The 25,969-nt window shown below is 44.4% G+C and overlaps 1 protein-coding gene across 3 annotated transcripts in view; it reads left to right on the forward strand.

The window, feature by feature from the left end:
• COG2 (component of oligomeric golgi complex 2) overlaps nt 1-25,968 on the forward strand; it is a 50,576-nt gene extending 24,608 nt beyond the window's left edge. The window contains exons 6-18 of one of the 3 annotated variants that reach the window (XM_081824256.1): nt 1,021-1,129; nt 1,726-1,905; nt 3,560-3,684; nt 8,185-8,311; nt 10,410-10,549; nt 15,079-15,140; nt 16,815-16,966; nt 18,613-18,810; nt 19,666-19,738; nt 20,024-20,166; nt 21,725-21,864; nt 23,555-23,738; nt 25,281-25,968. In XM_081824256.1, the coding sequence (XP_081680382.1) occupies nt 1,021-1,129; nt 1,726-1,905; nt 3,560-3,684; nt 8,185-8,311; nt 10,410-10,549; nt 15,079-15,140; nt 16,815-16,966; nt 18,613-18,810; nt 19,666-19,738; nt 20,024-20,166; nt 21,725-21,864; nt 23,555-23,738; nt 25,281-25,382 (1,735 nt within the window). In that variant the 3' untranslated portion in view covers nt 25,383-25,968. Of the gene's footprint in view, nt 1-973; nt 1,130-1,725; nt 1,906-3,559; nt 3,685-8,184; nt 8,312-10,409; nt 10,550-15,078; nt 15,141-16,814; nt 16,967-18,612; nt 18,811-19,665; nt 19,739-20,023; nt 20,167-21,724; nt 21,865-23,554; nt 23,739-25,280 lie in introns of all 3 variants that reach the window. The other 2 variants (XM_081824257.1, XM_081824258.1) reach the window with 2 other exon arrangements.
• The last annotated feature ends 1 nt before the right edge of the window (nt 25,969 follows it).

The raw sequence follows: 25,969 nt of genomic DNA on the forward strand, positions 1-25,969 counted from the left end.
TCCCTACACACTAGTTCGGATGCTTTGGGACTGGGTGCACCGCCGCTGGGCTCCATACATTCTGTGTTTCCTTATGATGCAGGTCTTCCCCTCACTACCTCACTGCTCATCATCAGATGTAGGGTGCCTCAGAAAAGCCCAGAGGTGCTTCGGAGGCTTTATAGTTTTTTTTTTCTTTCACTACTCAGCTTCCTTTTTTTTTTTTTTTATTATGTTATGTTAATCCCCATACAGTACATCATTAGTTTTTGATATAGTGTTCCATGATTCATTGTTTGTGTATAACACCCAGTGCTCCATGCAGTATGTGCCCTCTTTAGCTTCCTTTTGAGCAGTGTTGACACTTTATAATAATGTGTTTGTGGGGCGGGAGGGAAGTGCATTCATTACACTTGGTGGCAGATTCACAATGAGTGTTTTCTCACTAGCACCCAGAGCATAGAGCTTGCTCTTTCTGCTGTTCGGTAAATGTAAACTTAAAGTCAGCTATTCTGAGGTATTTCATTTATTGCTGCTAGAGGGCCAGTTTTATTTGATTGAGGAGAAAACAGTGGTTGGTACTTTAGAAGAATTAGAGGTGTTTTAGAGGGAGGGAGAATGAGGCAGGCGGAGAAGAAGAGGATTCATGTATGAATGATAGGATAGGGCCAGAGAGAGAGAAGGGGGTTAGAGATGAAGAAGGTCACGAATTGGAGAGCCTGAGGAACGTGGTGGAAACACACAGTTGGACCCACACTGACCTAGAACAGCTCCTGTGGCTGGGGCCGGGCAGCGTCCGTGCTTCTACGGAACGACCCCCCCCCCCCCCCGCACCTGGAACCTGCTGCACATATAGCTTGTCCTGAAAATTGATGGCCCGTGGGTGCAGGTGCGTTAGCTCCGTAAGGGGGGCCCTGGAAAAACAGTGAAGAAAGTCACAGCACAGGGGGCGCTAAAGTCTCACCGTTGCTAACTGGGTGATGTGGTCTCTCAGAAATTAAACAACTTCGGGAACTACATTTCTACAATTGTCTCTACTAGCCCACTTTGGACTGGACAGATTTTGGAGAGAATTGCCACAGAATTTAACCAGCTACAGTTTCATGCTGTTCAGAGCAAAGGCATGCCTCTTCTGGACAAAGTAAGACCGGTAAGTGTTGATTTAGATTTTCAGTTTGCTGTTTGTGAATTTCCTGGATGATTTTGGTTTAACCCAGCATCGCCCCTGATAATTGCTGCTCTACAAGATTTTGAAGCTAGCTTTGAATTTTTTCTTTCAGTTTCTGTTGCTTGGGACCCTGCTTCCAACGTGTCACACTATGTAGATTTTGTGTAAAGACACAAGCTTATTCTCCAAACTATACGAGTAAAATTAACTGTGAATTCCATGGAACTTGACACATTATATGATGTAGTCAGAGTTCATTTATCCAAAGCCCTTGACTGGGTTTAAATGCACCCTTGTCCGATTTACTCTGTGGCTTAAGAGGAAAATAACTTTTTGTCCTTCGGTAATTCTGTCTAAACTTTCCTTTGATGAAGCAAAGATTTACTTACAAAGAAATCGTGGGGAGAAGAGATTCGTTGCTACTCTCCAGGAAATGTTACTATTTTAATCTTACATATATTCTGGTAGAATAAGAGGTTTGCTTTACATATATATATATATATCATATATATATATATTTGAATTTTTAGAAACCGTTCTCCCTGGAGCTTTCTTGACTTGTCTCTTTGTTCTTGCAGCGTATAGCTGGCATTACGGCCATGTTACAGCAGAGCCTGGAAGGCCTGCTGTTAGAAGGTCTTCAGACTTCCAATGTTGATATAATACGGCACTGCTTACGGACCTACGCCACGATTGACAAGACGCGGGACGCAGAGGCATTAGTTGGTCAAGTACTGGTGAAACCATACATGGATGAGGTGTGTGCACCTCATGTTCTTCGTGCAGCAGACACTCACAGATCGTCTGTTCTGACTTCTGATCTTCCCTGGGTGTGAGAGAGATAGATCAGGGATCTGTCTGTGAAGATTCTCCTGGGTACTGCACTTCCGGTTGGAAGAAAGGGTTGGTCCCTGTTGGTTATCGTCAGCATGGCAGGAATCAGGCGTGCACTCTGGTATCTTCTAGTGATGCCAGAGCTCGGGGATCGTCTTAATTTCGTAGGGGTGGGGGTCTTGCCTAGGAAGAAGGTATGGATCAGAACATTTTCAGGTCAGTTTTAAGTTCTGTAAATTATATGTCAATGAAATTGCTGAAAAGCATGTTTGCACTGCTGGGGTCGAATAGAACAGTTAGGCAGATGACCCCACTGTGGCACACGTGCCTGCTAGAGGACCTGGAAGACATCCCTGTGAGCATGGAAAGTCTGTGAGGGGAGATGTCTTCACAGAATAGATTTGGCCTAAGTCTTGAAAACTGTGGAGGAGTTTGCCAGGCCAGGAGGGTGGGAGGGAGGGAATATTCAAAGATAAAGGGCTTTTATGGGCAAGTTAGCAGGGTAGTACCTTAAGGACAGAACTTGGTTACCCATTGTCCTTGACCTATGAGGATATAGGTAAATACAGGGAGTAAGGATATCCTGCCCCTGAGCAGCCAGAGTATAGGTTGCTCCGTATGGAGTGGCCAGCACTCCACAATTTCCGACTTAGAGAGTGTCAGTTTCATCTGGTTCAAGCTGATAGAAGTCATGAAGCCAGTCCTCAGTGTTTGAGGACTTTCTTCCAGTCACTTGCCAGTGGGAGTGTTCTTTCCGTCCAGTGAGTACAAAGCTACCCACCATGACTTCAGGATGAAAGGCTTCTAGTTTTAAAACGGGACAGTGAATCCCATTGATGAAAGTGAAATTGAAGGATTAATTTCAGTAATCCTCTCAGCTTCATTAGGATTACTAAAAATAAATGATCTGTCAATTCTTTGTGTGTATCCTATTATATTTCATAGCCATCTCTAGGGGGGTGAAAAAGATTATGTTATTCTTTATCACTAAGTGAAAATATTTTAGTTACTAACTTATGCCTTTTTCATTGAACTGAATCGAATGTGCTAAATTAGGGAAGTAGTTTAAGTTTCAGTGGCATGTTAAATGAACCATGGCCACGTTTGTATTTTAAGTTTGTATGCTTGTCATTCACCTCCTGAAACTCAACCTTACCACAAAAAATAAAACACTAAAGCAAAATAAAATGTGTTTTCTTCCATCACTCTCTGTCTCAACCCTTTCCCTAATCTGGAGATGGTAGATGACAAGGCCAAGGTGAAGACGATACACAGCTGTTGTCTGGGGACACAATGTTTTGCTTTCAAGCTCAGAAGGGAAGCAGATTGTGTGTGATATTTCAGCTTCAGGCCAGTCTCTGTCACCCAGCCTTTGTGTCCCCCAGGGTCAGAACTGTGTCCCCTGCTCCCAGGACCTAGATTTTAGTGCAGCTGTTACCCCCTGTATAGAAAGCATGTCAGGTGGGGAGGAGGAATGAGGACGCGTATTTGTAAGGTTTTCTTTATTCTTTTTTCTGTAGTGTACAGTTCATACTTCTCTTTTAGGTGCTTTAAAAAAAATGCTCTTCCTTCCAATAGGTGATCGTAGAGCAGATTGTCGAGTCTCATCCGAACGGCCTTCAGATCATGTATGATAAGCTCCTGGGGTTTGTTCCTCACCACTGCCGCCTTCTTCGAGAAGTCACAGGAGGAACCATCTCAAGGTGATGGAAACTACTGTGCTTGCACCTCAGCTCCGTTTAGTAACCGCCCGTGAGCTCCTAGTGGGCTGCTGATCATTGGCTATCTTGTCTGAACTGGGAACGTGGGCACTTTCCTGTTTGTTACCAGTGCCGTGAGGCGGGTATCGCTAGCCTGGGTTTACAGGGAAGGAAACTAACAGTGGGATGAATCTTGAAGGTTACATTTCTCGGACTCCAGAGCCTCTACTTTTCCCTTCTCTACACTTTCTCCTTCATCAGGTTCGAAATCAAGATTCGTTTCCTTCCATTATTCTGATGTCATCATCTGTCTAGAAATACCAATTTAGTTTAATTCAACAAGTTTTATACTGATTGTGATTAAAGTCATGTTCGGTTTTCCCTCCCTCTCTTATTTCATTTCCATGGCTTTCCAGTTCTGTTTCCTGAATACCCCATTACCTTCAACCATCACCAGTCCAGACTTTTGTCGTCATCTTTTGTCCAGGATAGCAGGCTCTCCCCACCTGGTCTCCCCGGCTCCACCTGTCCTTCTTCATTGCAACCCTTGGCTGTCCCATCTGCCCAGAACTCTGCTGCTTTCCTAAATCTTTTGTGGCTTCTCATCGCTCATAGAGGAACATCCAGTCTTCCTTGAGCAACCTGTGAGGCCCTTGATGCTCTGGTCCTCGGTGGTTCTCCACTGTAAAACTTTCTACTGTGAAACTTTCCCCCATACCACTATGGTTCCCGGCCAGACAGTAGCACTTGATCTTCCCTAACACACCTTGTACAGAAGATCCCTGGCTTCACATTGGTTCCACTTACGGTTTTTTTACTTTTTACAATGGTGTAAAAGTGATATGCATTCAGTAAAAACCGTACTTCAAATTTTGACTGTGGATCTTTTCCCGGGCTAGTGATCTGCAGTAGGATCCTCTCTCGTGATGCTGGGCAGGGGCAGCGAGCGCAGCTCCCAGGCAGCCACGCAGTCATGAGGATCAACAACCAACACACTTAAACCATCCTGTTTCTTGCTTTCAGTGCAGTGTTTAGTAAATTAGATGAGATATCAGATACTTTATTGTGAAATAGGTTTTGTGTTAGATGATTTTGCCCAACTGTACAATACTGTAAGTGTTCTGAGCACATTTAAGGTAGGCTGGGCTGAGCTCTGATGTTCGGTAGGTTAGGTGTATTAAATGCATTTTCAGCTTATGAGATTTACAAATTAACAGTGGGTTTATTGGGTGCGCCTGGGTGGCTCAGTTGGTTAGGCAACTGTGTTTGGCTTGGGTCATGGTCCCGGAGTCCCGGGATTGAGTCCCGCATCGGGCTCTCTGCTCAGTGTGGAGTCTGCTTCTCCCTCTGACCCTACCCCCTCTTGTGCTCTCCCTCTCTCAAATAAATAAATAAAATAAAATCTTTAAAAAAAAAACAACAAAAAAACAATGGATTTATTAGGAGCTAACTGTCGTAAGTCGAGGAACATCTGTATTGTGTGCTTCTGTGTTTTCCCTCATTGTCTCCTGCCCTTCCCATTCTCTTTGTCTTTCTGTTGACCTGTCACTCCACATGAAGCTCCAGCTCAGATACCACTCCTTTTTTTTTTTTAGATTATTTATTTATTTATTACAGCGAAAACATAGGCAGAGGGAGGGGCAGAGGGAAAAGCAGGGTCCTCACTGAGCAGGGAGCCCAATATGGGGCTCAGTCCCAGGACCCAGGGATCATGACCTGAGCCGAAGGCAGATGCTTAACCTACTGAGCCACCCAGGCGTGCCTGAGATACCATTTCTTTCAAGAGACCATCTTTTATCCTGATGTTCAGCATTAAGCACGTCCTCTGGATTCCAGGGCACATTGGCTTTTACCTCTGTTGAGGACTGATGTCCATAGGCTTAGCTCGTGCTCCCCTTCTGCACTGCCCACACCTGGCGCAGCATCTTCAAGATAGCAACTACCCAGTGTCTGCAAAATGGAAGAATTAATCTATTTTCAGCATTAGAAAGGCTACTGAGGTCCCTAATCTTTATGAAGTAAGCAAGCAATATATTTGGTCTTGAATTTTTGTTCTTTGAAAAGAAAAATCTGAGGTAATAAATATGCCACCTGACCATTGAAGTACCCTATTTCTACTACATGATTTTAGAGAAAGCCTGGTTTTGCCACTTGCATTTAGTAATCATGAAGATTTTGTGGATTTGGATTTCACATAAGAATTTAGAAGTCATGATGTAGGGACACCTGGGTGGTTGTTGGTGGAGCATCTGCCTTCTGCTCAGGTCGGGATCTCAGGGTCCTGGGATCAAGCCCTGTGTCATGCTCCATGCTCAGCGGGGAGTCTGCTGCTCCCTCTGTCCTCTGCCCCGACCCCTGGCTTGTGCTCTCTTGCTCTCAAATAAAATCTTAAAAAAAAAAAGTCATGATGTAAAATTAAAGAAGCCGCAGTTAGGAAACAACCAGTCATTAGATTTGACAGGGCTAGTCTTGGTCCTGAAATGTCAAGTTTCAAAGCTTTGCAAGTTCTTCCACAGTTTTCAGTGAGGCAGAATTCACGTAGAAGCCTCAGAAATTTGGGGAATCTATTTTTTTTTTATTTAAAGATTTTATTTATTTATGTGAGAGGGAGGGGAGAGAGAGAGAGAAAACGAGAACATGAGTAGAGGGAGAGGGAGAAGCAGACTCCCTGCTGAGCAGGGAGCCCAATGCAGGGCTCGATCCCAGGACCCCGATATCATGACTTGAACCAAAGTCAGATGCTTAACTGTTGGAGCCACCCAGGCGCCCCATTGAGAAATCTAAATTGTACCTTGGTAGATCGTCATTTGCCTTAAGCACCCTGATTATGCCGCCCCCGATCACCCCTTGCTTTAGCTCCTGCCTTCAGGTTTCCACACGCTCGGCTCGGTGCTTCCCTTGTCCATTCTTTTCTTTTTCCCCGTGTCGCATCTGTATGTGCCCTTTATAATATGGCACCAGCAGCATGCAGAATTTATCTTCCGAAAAATAAGGATTCACTTTTCTCATTTGCCATCTGTTTCAACTGTTAATCTTGAGGATGTAAATTTTCTCTTTGGGGCTTTAAGTAGATATTTAACTTGGGGGATGAGGAGATCTTGTCATTTAATATTGCTTATACTCTGTGCATCTGTAGTTTTAAAATCCTTAATGTTATTTTTTCCTTCTCTAGATACCTTAATAGAGCTAGTTCTTAGTATGAGGGAAAGTATATATACTACCGTGAAGTGTGGCATTGGGTATGTGGGAAGTAGGCATCTTCTTTGCCCTCCCCAGCCCTCCTCCAACCCACCGGTGATTTCTTATCAATACTGAACTATAGTAAGATTATTTGATATCCCTTTCTGGAAGTGAAGTATAGCTTCCTTGATAATTTGTCTTTCCTGATAATTTTTGCTAAGCAGGAAAATTATGAAAGCATTTTTCTGTTTATTTTTAATACTAGCATAGTAAATCCCAATTTGCTATCACAACTTAGCTACAAAACTCCCAGTTTTTCTAAAATAAGAACATATACTGAACTGCTGACCATTGTTAAAGAAAATTATCTTAAAATAGAGCATATTAAGCAATATACAACATTCAGAGTGGGTAGTCATCGAGGTGGTATTTGCTTCGAAGATATTTATGTGTCTTTAAGTTCAGTAGAAACTTAAGGAATCTGCCTTATTTACTTATGTATGTAAGCATTACTAACATAGCACTTACTGTATGCTAGGCCCCAGCCTAAATGCTTTATAGATATTAACCCATATGATGATCCTATGATACGTATCCTATCATGTCCATCTAAAGATGAAGACAACAAAACATAGAGGTTAAAGGGCCCACGATTTGAACCCAGGCACTCTGGCTCCCAAGTGGATGCTTCATCTCAGCGTTGCTTCTCATCGAATTCTGTGACTGAAATCCAGAGTCCAGCCTTTTGCTAAAAAATGCAAAATAAAGCATGGACACACAAAAAAACATTAATGTGACAAGTTTTTTGTGTCAGGATTTGTGATCAAGATTTTATATGGAACAGTCCTAGAATTTTAGAACTGAAGGTGATCTTGGAGATAGCTTCATCTTCACAAAGCTGTTAGTAATTGGTAAATTAGCATAATTTACAGCGCTTTAGGGCTTAGCAGTATTAAGATTGAACACAAAGATTGCTTTTCTTGTGTTATTAGACTACTTCTTTTCCAAGATAGAGTGTAAATATGGTGGCCTAATTAGGGGAGGAATCGTGCCAAAGCAATTTGACACCAGCTTGTTCTCCTGTATGATAAATAGAAGAGTTAGGATACAGAGGACATACTGGCTTCAAGGTGAGACTGGGATCAAGGAGTAAAATAGAAGTGTGGGGCTATAAACCAGCTAATTGACAAAGAGAGTTTTTTGTAAAGGTCGAAGTAAGTTTTAGGCCGAGGAACTTTTAGTAAAAACACCACAATAGAATTTCGCCCTTTGTAAATCGAAGAGCACAGTGTATCTGACTGAGATTTTGCTCTTGTCCTACAGTGAAAAAGGCAATACTGTTCCTGGATATGATTTTTTGGTGAACTCTGTCTGGCCAGAGATAGTACGAGGATTAGAAGAAAAGTTGCCTTCTCTTTTTAATCCTGGGAATCCTGATGCATTTCACGAGGTACCTTTTCCTCCATCATCTTGATTCTTGAAGATATTAACCAGAGGCTTGAGACTAATCATGTTTTCTGCATAGTCTTGGTTCTGTGGTTTTTTAAAAAATAAAAATTTGAGTTCGTGAGTGAGCATTTACTTAAAAATTACTTCCTCCAAGTAATAGTCTCTGATACTTTTGGAAATAAATACTTTAATTTGAGAATGTGTAGTAAAATCCAGTCTAAACACCGTTGTGACTAGATACATATGTTATTCTCTCACTTTAAAAAAAAAGATCCTAAAGATCATTAAAAACCAGTCTCCTTGCAGTTGTTTTCCATGAAAAGTTAGGTTTGCAGATCTGTACTGTATAATGTTTAAGGAAAACAAAAGGTATTGATTGGATTGCAAAATCCTTATTAATTTTTAAAGTGTAGAGAGGCAGACAGTAAGTGTGAACCTGGGGCCTGGTCGACTTCAAAAACAGGTAAGACAACAAATTTGGAGCTTTATTATTCCAGAAATACCACTTCTTCTCTTGACTCATTGTGTGATGTTAACAGTATGTTGAACAATATGATCACTTGGTGTCACTTTCAGTAAATTGTGTGACAGTGATCTTTATGATTTTAAAAAATAGGGCTTTTAAAAATAGGTACTGTAAGCAGACTGAAATAGCGGTCTTAGGCATGAACCATTTAAGACCCTTTACGTTTTGCTGTACTCGAGAGAATTGTACTGATCACATTAGGCTCAGGAGATGTTTCAGCTCAGAAATGACATTTTCTCATAGCACTTTGATTTTAGAATTCTAAACCAGTACTTAATGTTGGTGGGTTTATTTCGAGCAAGCATAGCATCTGTCAGTTTCTTTCAAAAAATGCTTTCAGCTTTTAGCATTGCTGTGACATGCTTCTTGTGAAGAGAGAAACATTTTTGTATTTGATTCTTTAAGTCTGTGACTAGAAATCCAGAGTCCAGCCTTTTGCTAAAAAATGCAAAATAAAGCGTGGACACACAAAAAACCATTAATGTGACAAGTTTTTTGTGTCAGGATTTGTGATCAAGATTTTACATGGAACAGTCCTAGAATTTTAGAACTGAAGGTGATCAGTGTATGCTAAAGGATTTAGCATCCCATCATGTGCAGAGGTAGAATACGTTTTATCCCAAAAGGATGAATAATACTTTTGTCTCAACTCCACACGCCTAGACCACACTCAGGGGATTCCGTAAGTGTTGCTCAGACCAGTTGAAAGAAATTAAAAACGTGTAGTATTGAGTGCACTACAATTCTGGCCTACACACAGACTTCAGCATATTTAGGTGAATGGTTTGGTGAGCCAGAATTGAGCCCCTCTTAATTAAGAAGTATATGGAAGGTCCACACAGGTTCTCCTTAGAGCCTGGGCCCTCAGGGCCTAGAGTACCCACAAGGGAATGCGCATTTCACAGTATCTGCGGTTTTGCTCTACTCACTGACCACGTTTCTGTGTCCTCTATTAGCTTTGTCTTTGGGTAAGTTCTCTCTGAGCCTAAACGGGAGAGGAAACGTCATCCTTAAAATACTAGCAGTAGTTACCTGGTAGGGTAGTTTTGTGGGTGAAATTAAATAGTACAGTTTTAAGCACAGCACACAGGTGGTGAATGCTGAGTAAGTTTCAGCCTCTGCTCTTCATGGTGGTGTGAGCCCCCCCCATCAGCTTTCGTGCAGTTCCGTCTGTAGAAATGACGTGATTTGATTCTTTCCTTTTAAAAATGTTCTACTTCTCCTTCTTCTGGAGCAGCAGTGAAAATGATACCACTTTAATCTACAGTCTCTTCCAGTTCCAAGGGACTAGGTTAGGGATTCCCTAGACTATGAGAGAGCTGTCGTTTACAGAGCACTGGGTTTCCAGGTGGGCTTGTCACTTAAGACCTTGGGCAGGTCACCGAACCACTTTGGGCATGACCTGATCTTCAAGTCAGGACCTGGGAAGGACGATCTCTTCAGGTCCCTATCAGCTCTGGAAATGGAGTCCAAGTGTTCACCTTCTTTATCTTGATTACAGCTTTCCCTGTATGTTCCCTTCCCTGGTTAGTTTGCTTACAGTGAAAATTCCACCTGTTTGTTCTTTCTTTAGAAATACACCATAAGTATGGATTTTGTGAGAGCATTTGAACAGCAATGTGGATCACAGGCCAGTGTGAGAAGATTAAGAGCACATCCTGCCTATCACAGCTTCAATAATAAGTGGAATTTACCTGTTTATTTTCAAATAAGGTCAGTGATTTATTTCCTCCCCCCACCTCCAGTCTTCTGAAGTGGAATTTGAATACCAATTCAGGGTGTTGCTCCACTTAACAGCCCTTTCTTTGAGATCATTGTACCACTCCTTGGGAAGCAGAATCTAAAATGGAAACGTGCAAGAAGTGTCTTGATTGCCAAAGTTCTGGCTTGCACGACAGAAAAATAATTTCATAATTAGAGGGCTGAGAACACCAGCCTCGGACTGAGGTGGACATCAGGCCCAGCTCCATCCCCCCCAGCTCCACGCACACGACTAGTATGTCCTCATCCATCACACAGAGGCAGACAGGAGGGTCTCTGGAGCAGCACACTCCTTCCCTTTTCCCCTTCTCACCACCTGCCTCTGTCAAACAGCGGACCCGGCCCACATCTGTTGTTGGCTTCTCTGGACAGTTCCTTCCCCCAGAGAGAGTAGGGAGAAGCGCAGCCTTAAGTATGCTTTATATCTGGTTCCATCAATCAGTTTATGAGAATCCTAGTTATTATTTTGGCTTTTCTTTATAATCTTTGATATTTGTTCTCTCTGTTCTGGAAAATGGTGACGCTTCTAACAGATGTCATGATGATAGCACTTACGTAAATAAGGCTTCTATAAACTATTTGGGGAAATTTGGGATAAACTCTTAGCAACGTATGTTCTGCTAGAAAAATAGATGAGATCAGGCATTTTAGCAGAGTTTCTTGAATGAGGTCATGGTAAGTTCCTTCACAGAATGACATTAACTAGAGTGTTTTAGATAGAATGGTCTGTAAAGAGTCGTAGGCTTTTTGTTTAAATCGCTGAGTGCTTTCATTATGATGCAGTCCTTTTCCCTGAAGTTCTGAGGGAAAATCACAGGGAAATATATTAAGGATTCGGTACCTTGATTATAATTGCTTGCCGTGATTGAGAATGTATATAATCATCTTCTGATAATGAAATCACAGTTATCAGAACGTTAGGGAGATGCCCTTTCTCATCTACACTGTGTTTTATGCTTAATTTGCCAAGGTCACATCACTGCGTAGCTTGTCTCTGAGTAGGAAATAAAGGATTTGTTCATCTAAGGTATTCATGGACCACACTGGAAGTAGTTGTTACAGGATAATCAAGATCAAGCCAGGGCAAGAAGCCCTTTTGATTCAGGGGCAGAATTTAAAATAGTGAAGCATTATGTCACAGTATAAGACTGCAGTAGAGAAGAGATGTCCACGTTTTACCATTTCTTCTGTAGTCCGTGTTTTAAGTTAGATTGCTTTAGACGCCCAGGACATCACATCACATCATCCTGGCTACTGCCTCCAAACTCTCTTTCTAGTCGTTCCCCCAGATCCCGTGACCCCACATGTGTCGATCTGGCACTGTCACCCCACCTCCTGGATCCGCCCTCCTGGAGATCCAGGGGCTGTTTCAGCCAAGCTCGGGGCCGATCCAGGCTGGGCCCCCCAGCAACAGCACAGCCTGCCTTCAGTTGGTTCTCACGGGGCTGGCAACTGAGCTGAAACTATGTTGAAAGTCAGCCAGTTCCCTAAAAGATTTTGTACCTTCACCAGATTTTAACATTAAGCATTCAAAGGGATTGGTTAACTTTTCTTTGTAAACTGTCTTACTTAAAATTTGTGAAATTTTTAAAAATGACGTTTGAGTTACAAAGTGTGGAGCTTGTATTCGATATGTTTGTTTTTCCATTTTAAAAATAAATTCAAGTAATACTTTGTAGGACTGTTCTGTTGATTTTTTGCCAGGTATCGAATTGTTTACTCTGAGGGATGACAGAAAGTTCCACAAACATGACTAGGGTCAGAGTTGTATTGTTATCTGATTCCCTTCAGGGTCACTTAAAGGAAGCTAAAAGCCAGTGGGGTGGTATGCTTTGACATGTTTATAGGGAGAAATATTCATATTGCACCACTCTTGGGAACAGGTTTATGCTCCTGGTCTGACCATAGGCCTGCATCCCCATCATCTTAGGAAAAAAGGTAGCACTCCCAGCCAGCACCTTCTGGGAGCACACTTGTACCCCCATACTGTTCCTGATACCCTGCTGGGGCTGCCTTTCACTCGTTCTTAAAGGTGTATTGCAAAGTAGCTTTAGGACTTAGTTTCTCATAGGAAGAAAATAAATGAAAATATGACCCAAATCGTGTCAAATTGTCATAAGCCAGTGGCTACCTAGAAACTGGTGTTAGCCCCTTAAATGCCAGAGGTGAAGTTGTAGATCCTTTTTAACTGAAATCTTTCTAGAACATTACATACTCCCAGAACGTTCACGGTATATACTGTATTTGGTACAGGCTGAACATAGTATATCTCCTCCTTAATGATGTGGAGTCTCTATGGCATTGACACACTTTCCCTTTACCCTCAAGTGTGCGTGGACACAAAGTAGAGATGTGTAGAGATGCGGCCTGCGACGTTTCTGATCCTGCCGAGCAGAGGGGGTGTCTCATTGCCGCATCGGTTTTACATAAGTGCTTTTTGGATGCTTGCAGACCTGTAGCATGCATGGAGGAATGTGTCTAGAGACCCTCCCCGAGCCCAAATTTAAGAATTTAGAAACGTTTTATTTGGGGTTTGCCCTTGTTACAAATATTCTGGTAAGAGCAGAATGGCATCACATGTCCACGTGCAAACTACAGCACGGCTTCTCAAGTTCCACCAAAGTCACCTCTCAGTTTTTGCTGTTTTGCAAAAAGAACTGTAACCTGTCCCTTCAATCCTGGAAGTTAGCTGCCCAGCAAAGCTGCGCGAGGGGCTGGTGCTGGGCTCCTGGCTGGGGAGGCACAGCTCTGTCAAGTGACCTGGGCAGTTGTACTTTCACGGGTCTTCCCACTTGGTCGCACAGGCAAAGGGCTGTGTGAAGGCGGCGAGATGCCAGGGGTCCTGCTGTGTTTGGTTCTGGTACCTTCTCACACCTTCTCTGGTGCGTTCTCGTTGTTAGCATAAATGTACACATCATTTTGTGTCCTCTGTCTTTCCTTACTACTAAATTATATTTGCTATTACTGCTGTGTAGCTTCAAGCCAACCTCTTTCCATACCACGTTCTAGAATGAATGTGCCACACGTTACGTAACCATTGCCTTACTCAGGACCGTGGAGCTGGCTTCTGGGTTTTCCCAGCTGTACACAGTGCCGGGTTAGCTCTCAGGCCTTTTCCCCATCAGAGCTTACTCTGTATTTTGTATAGATTTTGGAAAAAGTGATTTGAGGGACCTGAGGCTGAGACCTGGGGCCGGTGTGCTCTCCCCACTGCAGAGCACCCCTTCCGCCTTCACTGGGCGCAGGGTCACACCGCCCCCTTTAGCTGCCATTCTTGGGCTCGCCTCCTGGGCTCCCTTCTCTTGCCCCACCTTTCTGCCTGTCACATGTTTCCCCCTCCGTGCCCGTCATCGGCAGCTCCGTCTGACGTGCTGTTCTTTTCACCCTTCAGGCAGTTTTTCCTTCAGCTCCATCTCTGAACTGCTTTTAAAAAGCACACACGTACTATAAATAAACCAAACTGCTCAATTAGGTGAATTAATCCTGAGCGTGTGTCAGAGTCAATTGCCATAGGGAACTGGCAGGTGACAGGAGCATACTGGGAAAGGTACGACAGGGGGAGTTAACACTGCCAGGAACCAGAATGCTCCCTGAGCAGCTAGTTTAAAAAATACACACTTTCGGGGCACCTGGGTGGCTCAGTCGTTAAGTGTCTGCCTTCGGCTCAGGTCATGATCCCAGGGTCCTGGGATCGAGCCCCGCATCTGGCTCCCTGCTCCGAGGGAAGCCTGCTTCTCCCTCTCCCACTCCCCCTGCTTATGTTCCCTCTCTCTCTGTGTCTCTCTCTGTCAAATAAGTAAATAAAATCTTTAAAAAAAAAAAAAATACACACTTTCCTGTCACAAAGTCCTAAACATGTACCCGCATCAGTTATTAAAACAGGAGTCGGGGACAGGAGGTCGCGATGGCCAGCGGGCCAGCTGAGACACAGGAGAACTGACCGGAAGCAGGGTGGGCGCCGCAGAGCACGAGCGGCCAGCGGCTACCCTCAGTGGCTTTTCTCAGGCTTGCAAACAAAGATACAGAACACAGCCTCCCTGTTCCTTAGTTTGGGGACATTTACTCTGCTGTGATAGCGCGAATGGAGACGGAGTGGAGATACCCATAGTCTCGTGGCCGCAAGGGGACGGCACGAGGCCAGGCAGGTGGGACTTGCCGGGCGTGGCTTCTTGATGGCAGCTTAATGGGCAGTTTGTTTAGTTTGAAAAACATGGGGTTAGTCGTGATTGCAGTCAGCTGCAAATAACAGAGAAACCCTCCATAATAGCGCCTGAATCAAGAGAAATGTATTCCTTGTTCAGTTAAAAAAAAAACGTTCGGGAGAATAGGCATTCTAGGGCTGGTTGGGCATCGCTAAGAGCGTCAGACTGAGGGACAAGCGGTGGAGGAAGTCCCTGGTCCTCGGGAAGGAGGGAGAACAGGTAGGGAAGGGCATCTAGCAGCTGCATAAACCCTAACCTGTGCTCTTGTTTTTATCTCAGATTCAGAGAAATTGCAGGATCCTTAGAAGCAGCACTTACAGATGTACTGGAGGACGCTCCAGGTAACTTCCTGAAAGTGATCAATGGCAGGATGTCACTGAGTGAGTGACTGAAGCTCAGCCAGTCACCTAGACCGTCCCATTCTGAGGGTACTTGCACCTTGTCCTGTCATATAGTAGGTTAGACCTTAAAGACCTCACTCAACCTCTTTTTTTTTTTTTTTAAAGAGGCTAAAAGAAATCAGATTTTTATAGAGCTTCATTCTTTGTAGATGTGGTAAAAATAATGGGATGTTGCTGCAGCAGTAAAAAAGAAGGAAATCTTGCCATTTGCAAGGACCTGGATGGACCTAGAGAGTATTATGCTAAGTGAATTAAGTCAGTCAGAGAAAGACAGATACCATATGATTTCATTCATGTGGAATTTAAGAAACAAAACAAGCGAGCAAAGGGAACAAAAGAGACAAACCAAGAAACAGACTCTTAACCGTAGACACCAAACTGATGGTCACAGAGGGGAGGGGGGAAGAGGGAAATAGGTGATGAGGATTAAGAGGACACTTACATGATGAGCACTGAGTAATGTACAGAGTTGTTGAATCACTATTGTACGCCTGAAACCAATACAACACTGTATGTTAACTACACTGGAATTAAAATTAAAAAAATTTTTTTTTAATATTTTATTTATTTGTCAGAGAGAGGGACAGAGTGAGCACAAGCAGGGGGAGAGGCAGGGGGAGAGGGAGAAGAAGGCTCCCTGCTGAGCAAGGAGCCCAACTTAGGACTCAATCCCAGGACCCCAGGATCATGACCTGAGCTGAAGGCAGATTCTTAACCGACTGAGCCACCCAGGCGTCCCTAAAATAAAATTAAAACAAAAAACAAAACAACAACAACAAAATGCTTTAAGAATATAGGAAACAGACCTTATTTTTGTTTCTGAATAGAACATGGCAGGGGGATTAGCCCCTGGTGATCAGCTCTTTGTATAGCAAACTGGCTTCCATCTGCTTTCATCCCAGGCAGAGGTAAAACATCAGGATGGCCCTTCCCTCCTGGGGGATGATTCACAGCTGGGCTTCCTGCCCCAGGCCTCCAGAGCCCTTGGCCTCCATCCTGGGATAGTGAGCAGGTGACAGTGGTTGGTGGGTTCCAGACATGCTTGCTTTCCTCAACAGCCTCATTAATCTCGTGTCATGTAGTCATTCCCGGTGGCCACTCACATACTGTACGGCTGTTTCTGTAGCCACACAGATCTCTAGGCTGCCCCGGGAGACTTCTGCTCGTTTCTGGGTGGCTAAGTTGGCGTGGACTGTGCGGTTTTAGCCTCGGAGTTGGTCTTCACCTGTCTTTGCCAAACATGGTCATATGTAATTGACTTCCTGTATATGAGTAGTGTGTTCAGGTAGAGGAACAGAAGAGCAGACAAATGAAACAGGACAAATTCAAAACCAAAGTTGAAACCCTCGCAAGTGACCGCCACTCCCTGCTTACGTTTGTTGATGTGGTATAAAATACCTATTAACTGATGATTTCTGAATGCTGTCTGTATTGAATAATTATCAAACACCTGGGAGGGGGAATTGTGTAAAATGAGAAAACGCATTGCCACGGAAGCTGTGGTAGCGTGGCTGGATTATGGCCACTTTCTTCACTCCTGAATTACACGTTGAAAATACTCGAATTGAGCCCTGAGTTGCCTGCGATTCTTTCCGTGTCTGTTTCCTCTTGCAGCTGGCAGTTCGTTTTGCCTCTTGGCTTCGCACAGGACGTGGGGCAGCCTGCAGAGGTGCTGGTCAGACGAGATGTTCTTGCCGGTTCTGGTGCCTCGTCTGTGGAGGCTCACGCTGCAGGTCCTGGCTCGGTACTCCGTGTTCGTCAGTGAGGTGAGGGCTGGCCGCGCCGTTCCTCCGGAGCCGAGCTGTCAGGAGTGCCCGACACCCGGCGCTGAACGTGCTCAAATTTTACAAGGCCCTGTTGTCATGAGAGGTTAACCTGGAGGACGACAGTAGGCACATTTCTCCAGTTCGTAGCCAGTGGTTGTTTCCTTTTCCCTTTGCCTTTACGGCTGTTTACGATCCCATACTCAGCGCTTCGTCTTGTGGGAAAGCGAGCTCGTTTTCCCTCCTCAAAGCCAGAATCTTTGAGGTGCCTCCAAATTAAAACAAAGATGCTCATTTTAATGAAAAGGCATAGAAATAAAAATACACGCATTTTAATCGTATTTGGAAGTTTAAAAAAATCATACGATTGTCGAGATTAAAAGGTAGGAAAATTAATGAACCTTTCTTTCATTTCAAAATATCCTACTTTCTTCCTTGTCAGGTAGTTGAATATATTGAATATCTACATGCCTATGAAGATTTATTAGGTATTGTGCATAAAGCGTTCGTACAGCTCAGTGCTGAGCACGCAGGCAGGCCCCACACCAGCATCTCGGTCTCAGAGAGGCCCTGCCTCCTGGACAGTCTCAGGTGACAGACAGACGTGCAGCTGGTTCATTGTGTGTGATGAGTATGAAAAGAGGCAGGCGTAGGCATGTGTTGGCTCTCATGTATGGGAAGGAATACAGTCCTAGCTGGAGTAGAAGATGCGCATGTCGTCGTGTTGCTGAGTGTTCGAATGGAAGGAGCACAGGCTTTAGTCAGAATCCAACTGAGGTGCTGCCACTTTTATATTTTGTGACCTTGGGAAAATTAGCCCTAGGAGTCCCAAATTCTTCATCTGTAAAATGGGAAAACAGCTTCTATATGTGGTTGTGAGGAATACAGAGATATTTGTTGACCAACCAATTGTTGACAAAAATGTCTGGCAGATCCTGGGAGCTCAGTGGAAGCTAGTTTTCTTTTTCCCTTCTGCCTTCCTCTGCTCAGAAGGGTCTTAGCAGACCACCCTGCCCATCAGGCTGTTTCTGAAGACCACTGTGCAGTCGGTTCTGGCAGCACAGAGGGGTTGGTGAGATTCTTCAGTTAGGTCTGAGTCGGCTGCCTGTTGCATTCTTACCAGCCAGTAATTCTTACGTCTCTAATAAATTATTTTGCCTTGAACATTCATTATTCCATTTTTTTCTTGATGCCAGGGTACTTCTCTCTGGTTTTTCCCTTGTAACAATACATGATACAAGTAACACTTTTCATTTGTATTATTTGAAGCATAATGAGGCTTAGATTTTGGTTTTTTTATTCTTACTAATTATAATGATAAAGTTCCCAAGCACACTTGGTAAATGATTTACCTAATAGAGTTAATGAATTTTTTTTTAATTGTGATGTTCCAGAAATTAATTTTCGTTCAGTTTAGGGACCTATTTTATTTTTGCCAGTTACTTTTTATCACCGGAAGTTAGACACAGGCTTAAGGAGGATAAGTACATGTGGGATTGTAGCTTGACCTCGTTTCTCCTTGTTGTGCTTCCATTGGTAGTAGTGAATACTTTGTAGATAGCTATCACTTTAGGTGAGTTGTTGAGCCACAAAAACAAAAGCTCAGAGATACTGCTAGTGGAAAAATAATCATTGAAATGGTTTTTCAGCTTTTACTCAGGCCCATCTCTAATGAAAGTGCCAAGGATATTAAAAAGCCTTTGGTAACTGGTAGCAAAGACCCTTCAGTTACCCAAGGAAATGGTGAAGACCAAGGAAGTGCCCCTTCGGAAACAAAGCCCGTGGTCTCCATTTCCAGTACGCAACTTGTATATGTGGTCGCAGACCTGGACAAGCTTCAGGAGCAGGTAGGCCTGTGTCCCGGAAGAATCCCAGGTGCTCGCTTCAGTGTTGCCACAGAAAGCAGTGCGTGCAAAGATCTGGTGCCATTTGGCCTCGTGGGGCTTAGAATCGTGGGGCCCAAGGGTACCTCGAGAGAACGTGTTTGTCTGCCCTCCGAGGTGTCTCTCTAGCGTCCCCCCCCCACCCAGGTGGGCTCTCTTCCTCCTTACTTACCAGTCGTGTCGCGAACTGTGTGAACCTGGGGCCTCTGCCTCCTTTCTGGTGGCGCTGTCACGAGCCCCGAGCGAGCCATGCTCCACAGTTCGCTAGCTCTGCGTACTCCGTGCACCATGATCGCTAACGGGTTGGAGCTTAATTGTCTCCACCCCACTTGACCACATACTTCGTCAGCTGTACTTTGAAAGTGCTCAACTGTTAAAACTTCTCCCTCTGTTTTCCCTGGATAGGGGTCCATGTTTGGGGCCTTTATCATTAATTAAGAGGGCTTTTTGGGCCGAATTTGTGTTTTGAATGCTCTGGTACGTAATTTTGCTTTCCTCCCGTTTAAATATTTTGTGGTGCTTGAACAAATACGTGTTTTGAGCAAAAACATGGTCTTCATTGTAAGCTTGTTTTGGTAATGGTTTTCATATTCCCTGGGCCTGTTAATAGCTGTGCCCTGGCTGTTTCCCGTGTTGTTGGCTTCTGTTATTGTGAAAGCGTTAGGAGTTTTACTTTCTTCTGATGAAAATGACAGAAAGTTCTGAGTTTAGTTTCATCATTCATTAACAATATTTTAGAGTTTATAGATGCAAATAGAATTGCCTCTTCCTTTGATTTATAAAAAGTAACTGAATATATAAAGTGCATATTTATTTCAGCTTCCAGAACTCTTGGAAACAATCAAGCCAAAACTTGAAATGATTGGCTTTAAGAATTTTTCTTCTATCTCAGGTAAAAATCAATCTTTAGACTCAGCAAATGTTTGGGTAAGAAATAATTTAAAATAAAACTTTAGAGACTGTAGGATATATTTAGCCTTTTCTTCTTTAGTTGTAAATCCTTGGTTGTTTCTATATTCTGTTCTGAGATTTTAACTTCTCTGAGATACTTTGTTTAATTCTAATGATTTGATTTGATTTATTGTCGTACACTCTCTAAATACTATGACACTGTCTAAATTAAGATTCACATCTGGGCCTGAGTAAGTGGTTACATTCAATCTTTATGTCTCAACAGCAGCCCTGGAGGACTCCCAGACGTCTCTGGCAGCCTGTGTTCCTGCTTTGAGTAACAGGATCATCCAAGACTTAAGTGAGTCTTGCTTCAGTTACCTGAAAAGTGCCCTGGAGGTCCCTAGGCTTTACCGAAGAACCAATAAGGTCAGCACCACTCACTGAAAAGAATTTTGAGGTGGGGAAATATATAGCAGGAAAGCCACTGAGGGAGGGAGTGGTTGAGCAAGACCCAGAGAGAGGTTCCCAGGGATAGCCTGAGGCCAACCTAACCGGCCTCATCCAAAGAATCTCTGTTTGCGAGAAGGGGATCCCACGGGTGGATGGTTATGGTCAGCTGCTTTGGGAATTGGACTCAGACAGTACAGACTTGTCTGGATTCCTTTGGCCTTAAGGAAAGATAGTTGTTTCAAAAGAAAGCATTTTAATAAAATATCTTTAACTCCTATACTCTTTTGGTCTTTGTATCTTATATTTGAAAAAAATTGAATTTACCTTTGTTCCCTTCATATTGTCCTAGCAAGTACGTGCCTTCTCCCGTTCTTTAACTTGATAAAAAGCTGCATTAAGAATATGGAAAGCATTTATGAGATGGAAAAGCATGCACACACACTGGTGTTCAAAGTCGAATTCTCCTGTTGTCACACTTTAGAGAATGGCAATTTGGGGACTTCATTTTGACCAGTGGTTTAGTTTCCCCTCCTGAACTCTTATTTTCAGGCATTTATATGCTTGTTTCCTTCTTGCTACATGTCACTTAATTTTCCATCGAATTTTCTTTTTTCACAATTGTAGAGTTGGATATTAGGCAGTTTACTACTAAAATTATTTTCAAGAACTATGAAAATTTCCTAAGATGTTGTGCTGTTTTGGAATGTCCCTGGAGCTCCTGCCACACGTCCCTGGTTTAGGGCAGCCTCTGTGTGTGCGAAGCGTGGGCATTTTGTGTTGCCCTTCCCATCTGCCTCGGCATTCTGGAGGCAGTGAGGGCTGAACTGAGCTGGAGCAAATCTCCTTTGTGGTTATTCTTCTCCTTTTAAAATCTGGGGTGTGCGATAGGATTGCTGCTTCCAGCAAGAGTACTTTGTCTCCTGATTTTCTCTTTCTGGTCTGACTTGAAACTCCCACTTCAAAGTGGGAGAGAGAGACCTATTTTATATTCCCAAATACATTAATTTTCTTTTAGTAACCTACCAACTTTCCCTGTTTGTTCAATACAATGTTAATATATTTACCAGGTGCTTGTCGGTCAGATACTCTCATTTGTTCTTCTGTAAAGTGAATGCCAGTGTCCTTGTTTGCAGATGAAGAAACTAAAACTAAGGAAAGCCAAATTACTCACCCTAGATCCTTGCTTCTCGGTCTGTCGACCTGCAGCATTAGCATCACCTGGTGGGAGCTCGTTAGAAATGCACAGTCTAGAACACAGCTCTCCCCCAACCCCCGTCTGCCCCGGTGCATACTTCAGTGCTTGTTCTCTTTCTCTCTCTGTCTCTGGCTCTAAACACGATTTTCCCTTGCTTTACTCCATTTGACCCCATCTGTTCTCCAGGTATCTTTCTGTAGACAACATTAGTGCTTTTGGGGAGGGAGGGAGTTTGTACGTGTCTCAAAACCAGTACGTCAGTAGCATCTCTTTGAAGTTTGAGGAACTTACTCTGTTCTTTTCTGTTTATTTTTTTAACCCCTACCGTCATTATTCCAGGAGGTGCCAACAACAGCCTCCTCTTATGTGGACAGTGCTCTGAAGCCATTTGACCAGCTTCAGAGTGGGCACAAGGATAAGCTCAAACGGGCAATAATTCAGCAGTGGCTAGAAGGCGCACTTTCTGAGAGCACTCATAAGTAAGTACCTGAGAAGTAGGTTATTCCAGGCGTTCTTAGACAAGCCCTGAGTCAGAGACCACTGAGGCCACCGGAGGGTTGCATGTGGACAAGGTGGTGAGCCCATCAAATAAGGGTGTTGCTGGACGAGTCGGGCGTAGGCACTCAGTCCTTCCTGTGTTGATGGTGGAGCTGTGCTCGCTCCACTCGCCCTGCACCCAGAGCACGTCGGGCCGCCTGCCTCCACCTAGACCGCCTCCCGGCTTCCCCGGGGCTCACACTGGTCCTGTACCTCTCTGGGCACGCCTGGGCTTTGCTGTCCGTGATGCGCCTCCTGCAGGCCTCTTTCTCCAAGTCCAGGCTTACTTTTTCTTTGAAGATCCTTTCTCAGCTGTGACCAAAATGGCTCTGATCACGCCACGTAATCAAAGGCTTGTACCGGTGAGACCACCGCGGTCTAGAAGAGAAAACATACATTCAGAAGTAGCATTACAGTGGATAAGTGTTCCATGTCTAAAACCCTGTAGCCCTTGAAAGTATAAGGAGGTCTTCCAACATCCCTGTGGTTCAGTGTCTCCTCGTTTCTCATTTAATCAACTCTTCCCCAAATGCCAGCATTGAGTTATGTCAAAAGTATATTATTCAATTTTATTATTGAATTTTGTTTATTTTGCAATAGTATTTGATTTATTTCAGTTGCTTCTGAATTAAGTGACATTTGTGGGTTAATTTAGAGCATAACAATGGGTTACAGTATTGCTTTTGTGGGCAAATACATTCCAAGTGCCAAGTAACCAGCTTGTAAACAAAGTTTTGAAATGCAACTCATTTATAATTTGCAAATTTTATTGAGAATATTGTGAAGGTAATTAGTTTTATTTAAAAATCTAAATGCTTCCCTTCTTTAAAAGATGAACTGTTTCTAGAACTGACCATAAATGAATCTGTTACTTGCACTTGGGGAATGAGCTCCAGATGTTCACCCTTCAAGTAAGAAAGACCATTTGGCTCACAATTTCCTCTTAGTGTTCGGGAGTAAAATTGTACACAAAGTCCATGTACATATTTCTTCAGTTCTGAGGGAATGCAGTGCTAGAGAGTCAAGACCCGCCCTTTGGGGGCTCCTGGGTGGCTCAGTCGGTTAAGTACCTGCCTTCGGCTCAGGTCGTGATCCCCAGGTCCTGGATCGAGTCCCACATCGGGCTCCCTGTTCAGCGGGAAGTCTGCTTCTCACTCTTCCTCTGCCCCTCCCCCTGCTTATGCGCGCTCTCTCTCTCTCTGTGTCAAAAAAAAAATAAATCTTAAGAAAAAAAAAACCTGTTTCTTTTCAGTCTTAAAAAACATTGATAAAATTACCATGGCTGTTTTTTTTTTAATTGGGAATGAATTTTTGTCTTAAAAGTGTCTTGTTTTGGGCGCCTGGGTGGCTCAGTTGGTTAAGCGACTGCCTTCGGCTCAGGTCATGATCCTGGAGTCCCTGGATCGAGTCCCACATCGGGCTCCCTGCTCGGCAGGGAGTCTGCTTCTCCCTCTGACCCTCCTCCCTCTCCTGCTCTCTGTCTCTCATTCTCTCTCTCTCAAATAAATAAATAAAATCTTAAAAAAAAAAACAAAAAAAAAACCTCTTGTTTTGGTCCACAAAGCCAGTTCATCTGTTTGGGGATACACACAAACACCTCGGTCTCACCAGTGAGTGTGTCTCATGCCCCAGGTATTACGAAACCGTGTCAGACGTTCTGAGCTCGGTGAGGAAAATGGAGGAGAGCCTGAAAAGGCTGAAGCAAGCCAGGAAAAGCAGTCCCGCCAACCCCGTCGGTCCCAGTGGCGGCGGCATGAGCGATGATGACAAAATCAGGCTGCAGTTGGCCTTGGATGTGGAGTACTTGGGAGAGCAGGTAAGCCCCAAGCCATCATCAGCTCGGTGCATCTGACGAGAGTTCTGCAGGCCCAGCGGTCTCTTGGCGGCTCACCTGAACCCACACATGTTGCCGAGGGGGCGGGGGGTATCCACTCCTGGGGCTGGAAGAGTGGGTCAGGGCCCCAGAATACCCGAAGGAAAAGGATGTGCATAACCAAATACTAAAAATTGACAGTTGAGGTCTGACAACCTCTGCTTGGCTCAGGGGCGCTCGTGTTCATGAGGCCCACTCGAGTGTGAGCTCACAGACGGAGATGGTGTCCTATTTGTCCACCTCCTGGAAAGTGCCCAAGACGTGATCGGGTGGTTAGAATAACTAGAAAAGCATTAGCCCATGGATTTCTCATTGTGGCCCTCGAGAAATCGTCTGAGCCTAACTTCTTGGCTTCCCTGGCTGAGTTTTCTGTTTTCCATCAAACACAGGTTTTAGAGTCAGAGCGGATGGATGAGTATTACTGTACATAATGTCACTTAGGAGGCAGATACGGGTTCTGTGCCAGGCCTCTGTTCACACTGAGGTGACTTGCTCAAGGATCGTGAAACTCCTCGCCCTTGAGAAGCTGGCTTTCTAAACTGTTTAGGTTCGCTGTATAGCGCAGGTCCTCCAGGAAGGTCTTTTGCTAGAGGAAAAGAAGGGAGATCCTGAAATCTCCATCAGGAGATGCTCGGCTTTCTAGCTCACTGAGGATTCTTGCACATCAGGGTCATCACTGGAGATCCCCATTTTGCTGCTTTGAGGCGAATTTAGAGATTCATTCTGGCAGAAGTCCATTGCCCTGTTTCTTTATTTCGCAAGAGAAACTTAGAGTCTTTTTATAAGCAAGACAATTTGTTAGAGCAAAATGAAGAACAGAGAAGCCAAAGAAAGAAGGGGAGGGGTGGGGGGTAGCAGCAGGGGGACGAATAGAAATGGCACTGTCCCCAGGATGAGCGGCAACGTGCCAACAGATGCTATCTATATACTTGGTGTGGATTTGTCCAGGTTTCCGTGTGCGTGTGTGTATGGTGTTTGTTGCTGCTGTTAACAAAAGCGGGGACACGGTATGCCACGACTCGGTTACCACAGTAATCCACGGTGCTCGCTCTGCCACAGCGTCTGCAGCTCATCAGGTTCTGAGAAAAGGTTGTTGGTGGCGTGTGAAGAAATGAAGAGCTCAGGCCAATGCTTTTTTGAAAACTCGCCACTTAACAGTCCACTTTATTCTTCTTTTTGTGTGAATTTTCTTTTGCAGTGCACAAAAGAGGCTCTTATGCCTGGTAAGAGCCTGGTGTGACGGACTGAGATAAATGAACATTCTGGCTCCTTAGAATGCTAAGTGTTTAATCCCAAAAAGTGAAGCTTGACCATGAGTCAGTCCTTTGCTGTGAAGGGAAAAATTCTCTACCAGTGTTTGGGGAGCGCCCTTTTTCTGGGTTCGTAGAGGCTGGGGGTGGATATTCTGAGTGTCCTGTATAAGGGTCTTTTGTTTGCATTCAGCTGAAACCGAGGGGCCTTTATTCGCTCTCATGGCCTTTGCAGATACAAAAGATGGGCCTGGCAACAAAGGACATAAAGAGCTTCCCCGCCCTCGCAGAGCTGGTCGCCGCCGCCAAGGACCAGGCAACGGCAGAACAGCCCTGAGCATCTTGGAAGAGCCTGCGGGGAGAGGAGAGTTGGACGTCGAGCCCGAGGGGAAGAAAGTGGCTCTGTCCTCTTTCCAAGTCTCCGTGTTCCAGAAGTGCTTCCGCTGTGTCTCCAGCAACACGCCAATGCAGCTTCTCTCCGCCCACTTGGGTCCCCTGTCACCCAGAACAGAACACAGAAGCCTTTTTCCGTTGTACGGAAGATTGTTTTTAAGACACTTCAAACTTTCTACTATAGTTTACAGAGCAAATTATTTTATTTTTATTGTAAATCTTAGCGTGGAAGAGCCGATTTCTACAATATGATTAGAGTAAATAGAGATGTGTGGCTACGGAAAGTAGGCCCCCTGGCCCTCAGTGGGAGGCACGCACCTGCAGGGGTGATCACGCTGGAGGGCTCGCCCTCCCCTACCGGGGCCGTGACCGTGCGCAGGGGACGCTCTGAGAGAGGCGGGGCGGGGGGGTGCTCCTCCGTTCTCCCACTGGGTGTTCAGCGAGAGTGCTTCCGGTCACGGCATCACTCCCGGCGGAGCTGGAACCAGGAGGCAAGACGTATTCCTGAATAAAAGACGTGTCTGCCAAAAG

The sequence above is a fragment of the Leptonychotes weddellii genome, chromosome 6 (assembly GCF_054177405.1).
Source record: "Leptonychotes weddellii isolate Sample4059 chromosome 6, ASM5417740v2, whole genome shotgun sequence".
NCBI classification, from domain to species: domain Eukaryota; kingdom Metazoa; phylum Chordata; class Mammalia; order Carnivora; family Phocidae; genus Leptonychotes; species Leptonychotes weddellii.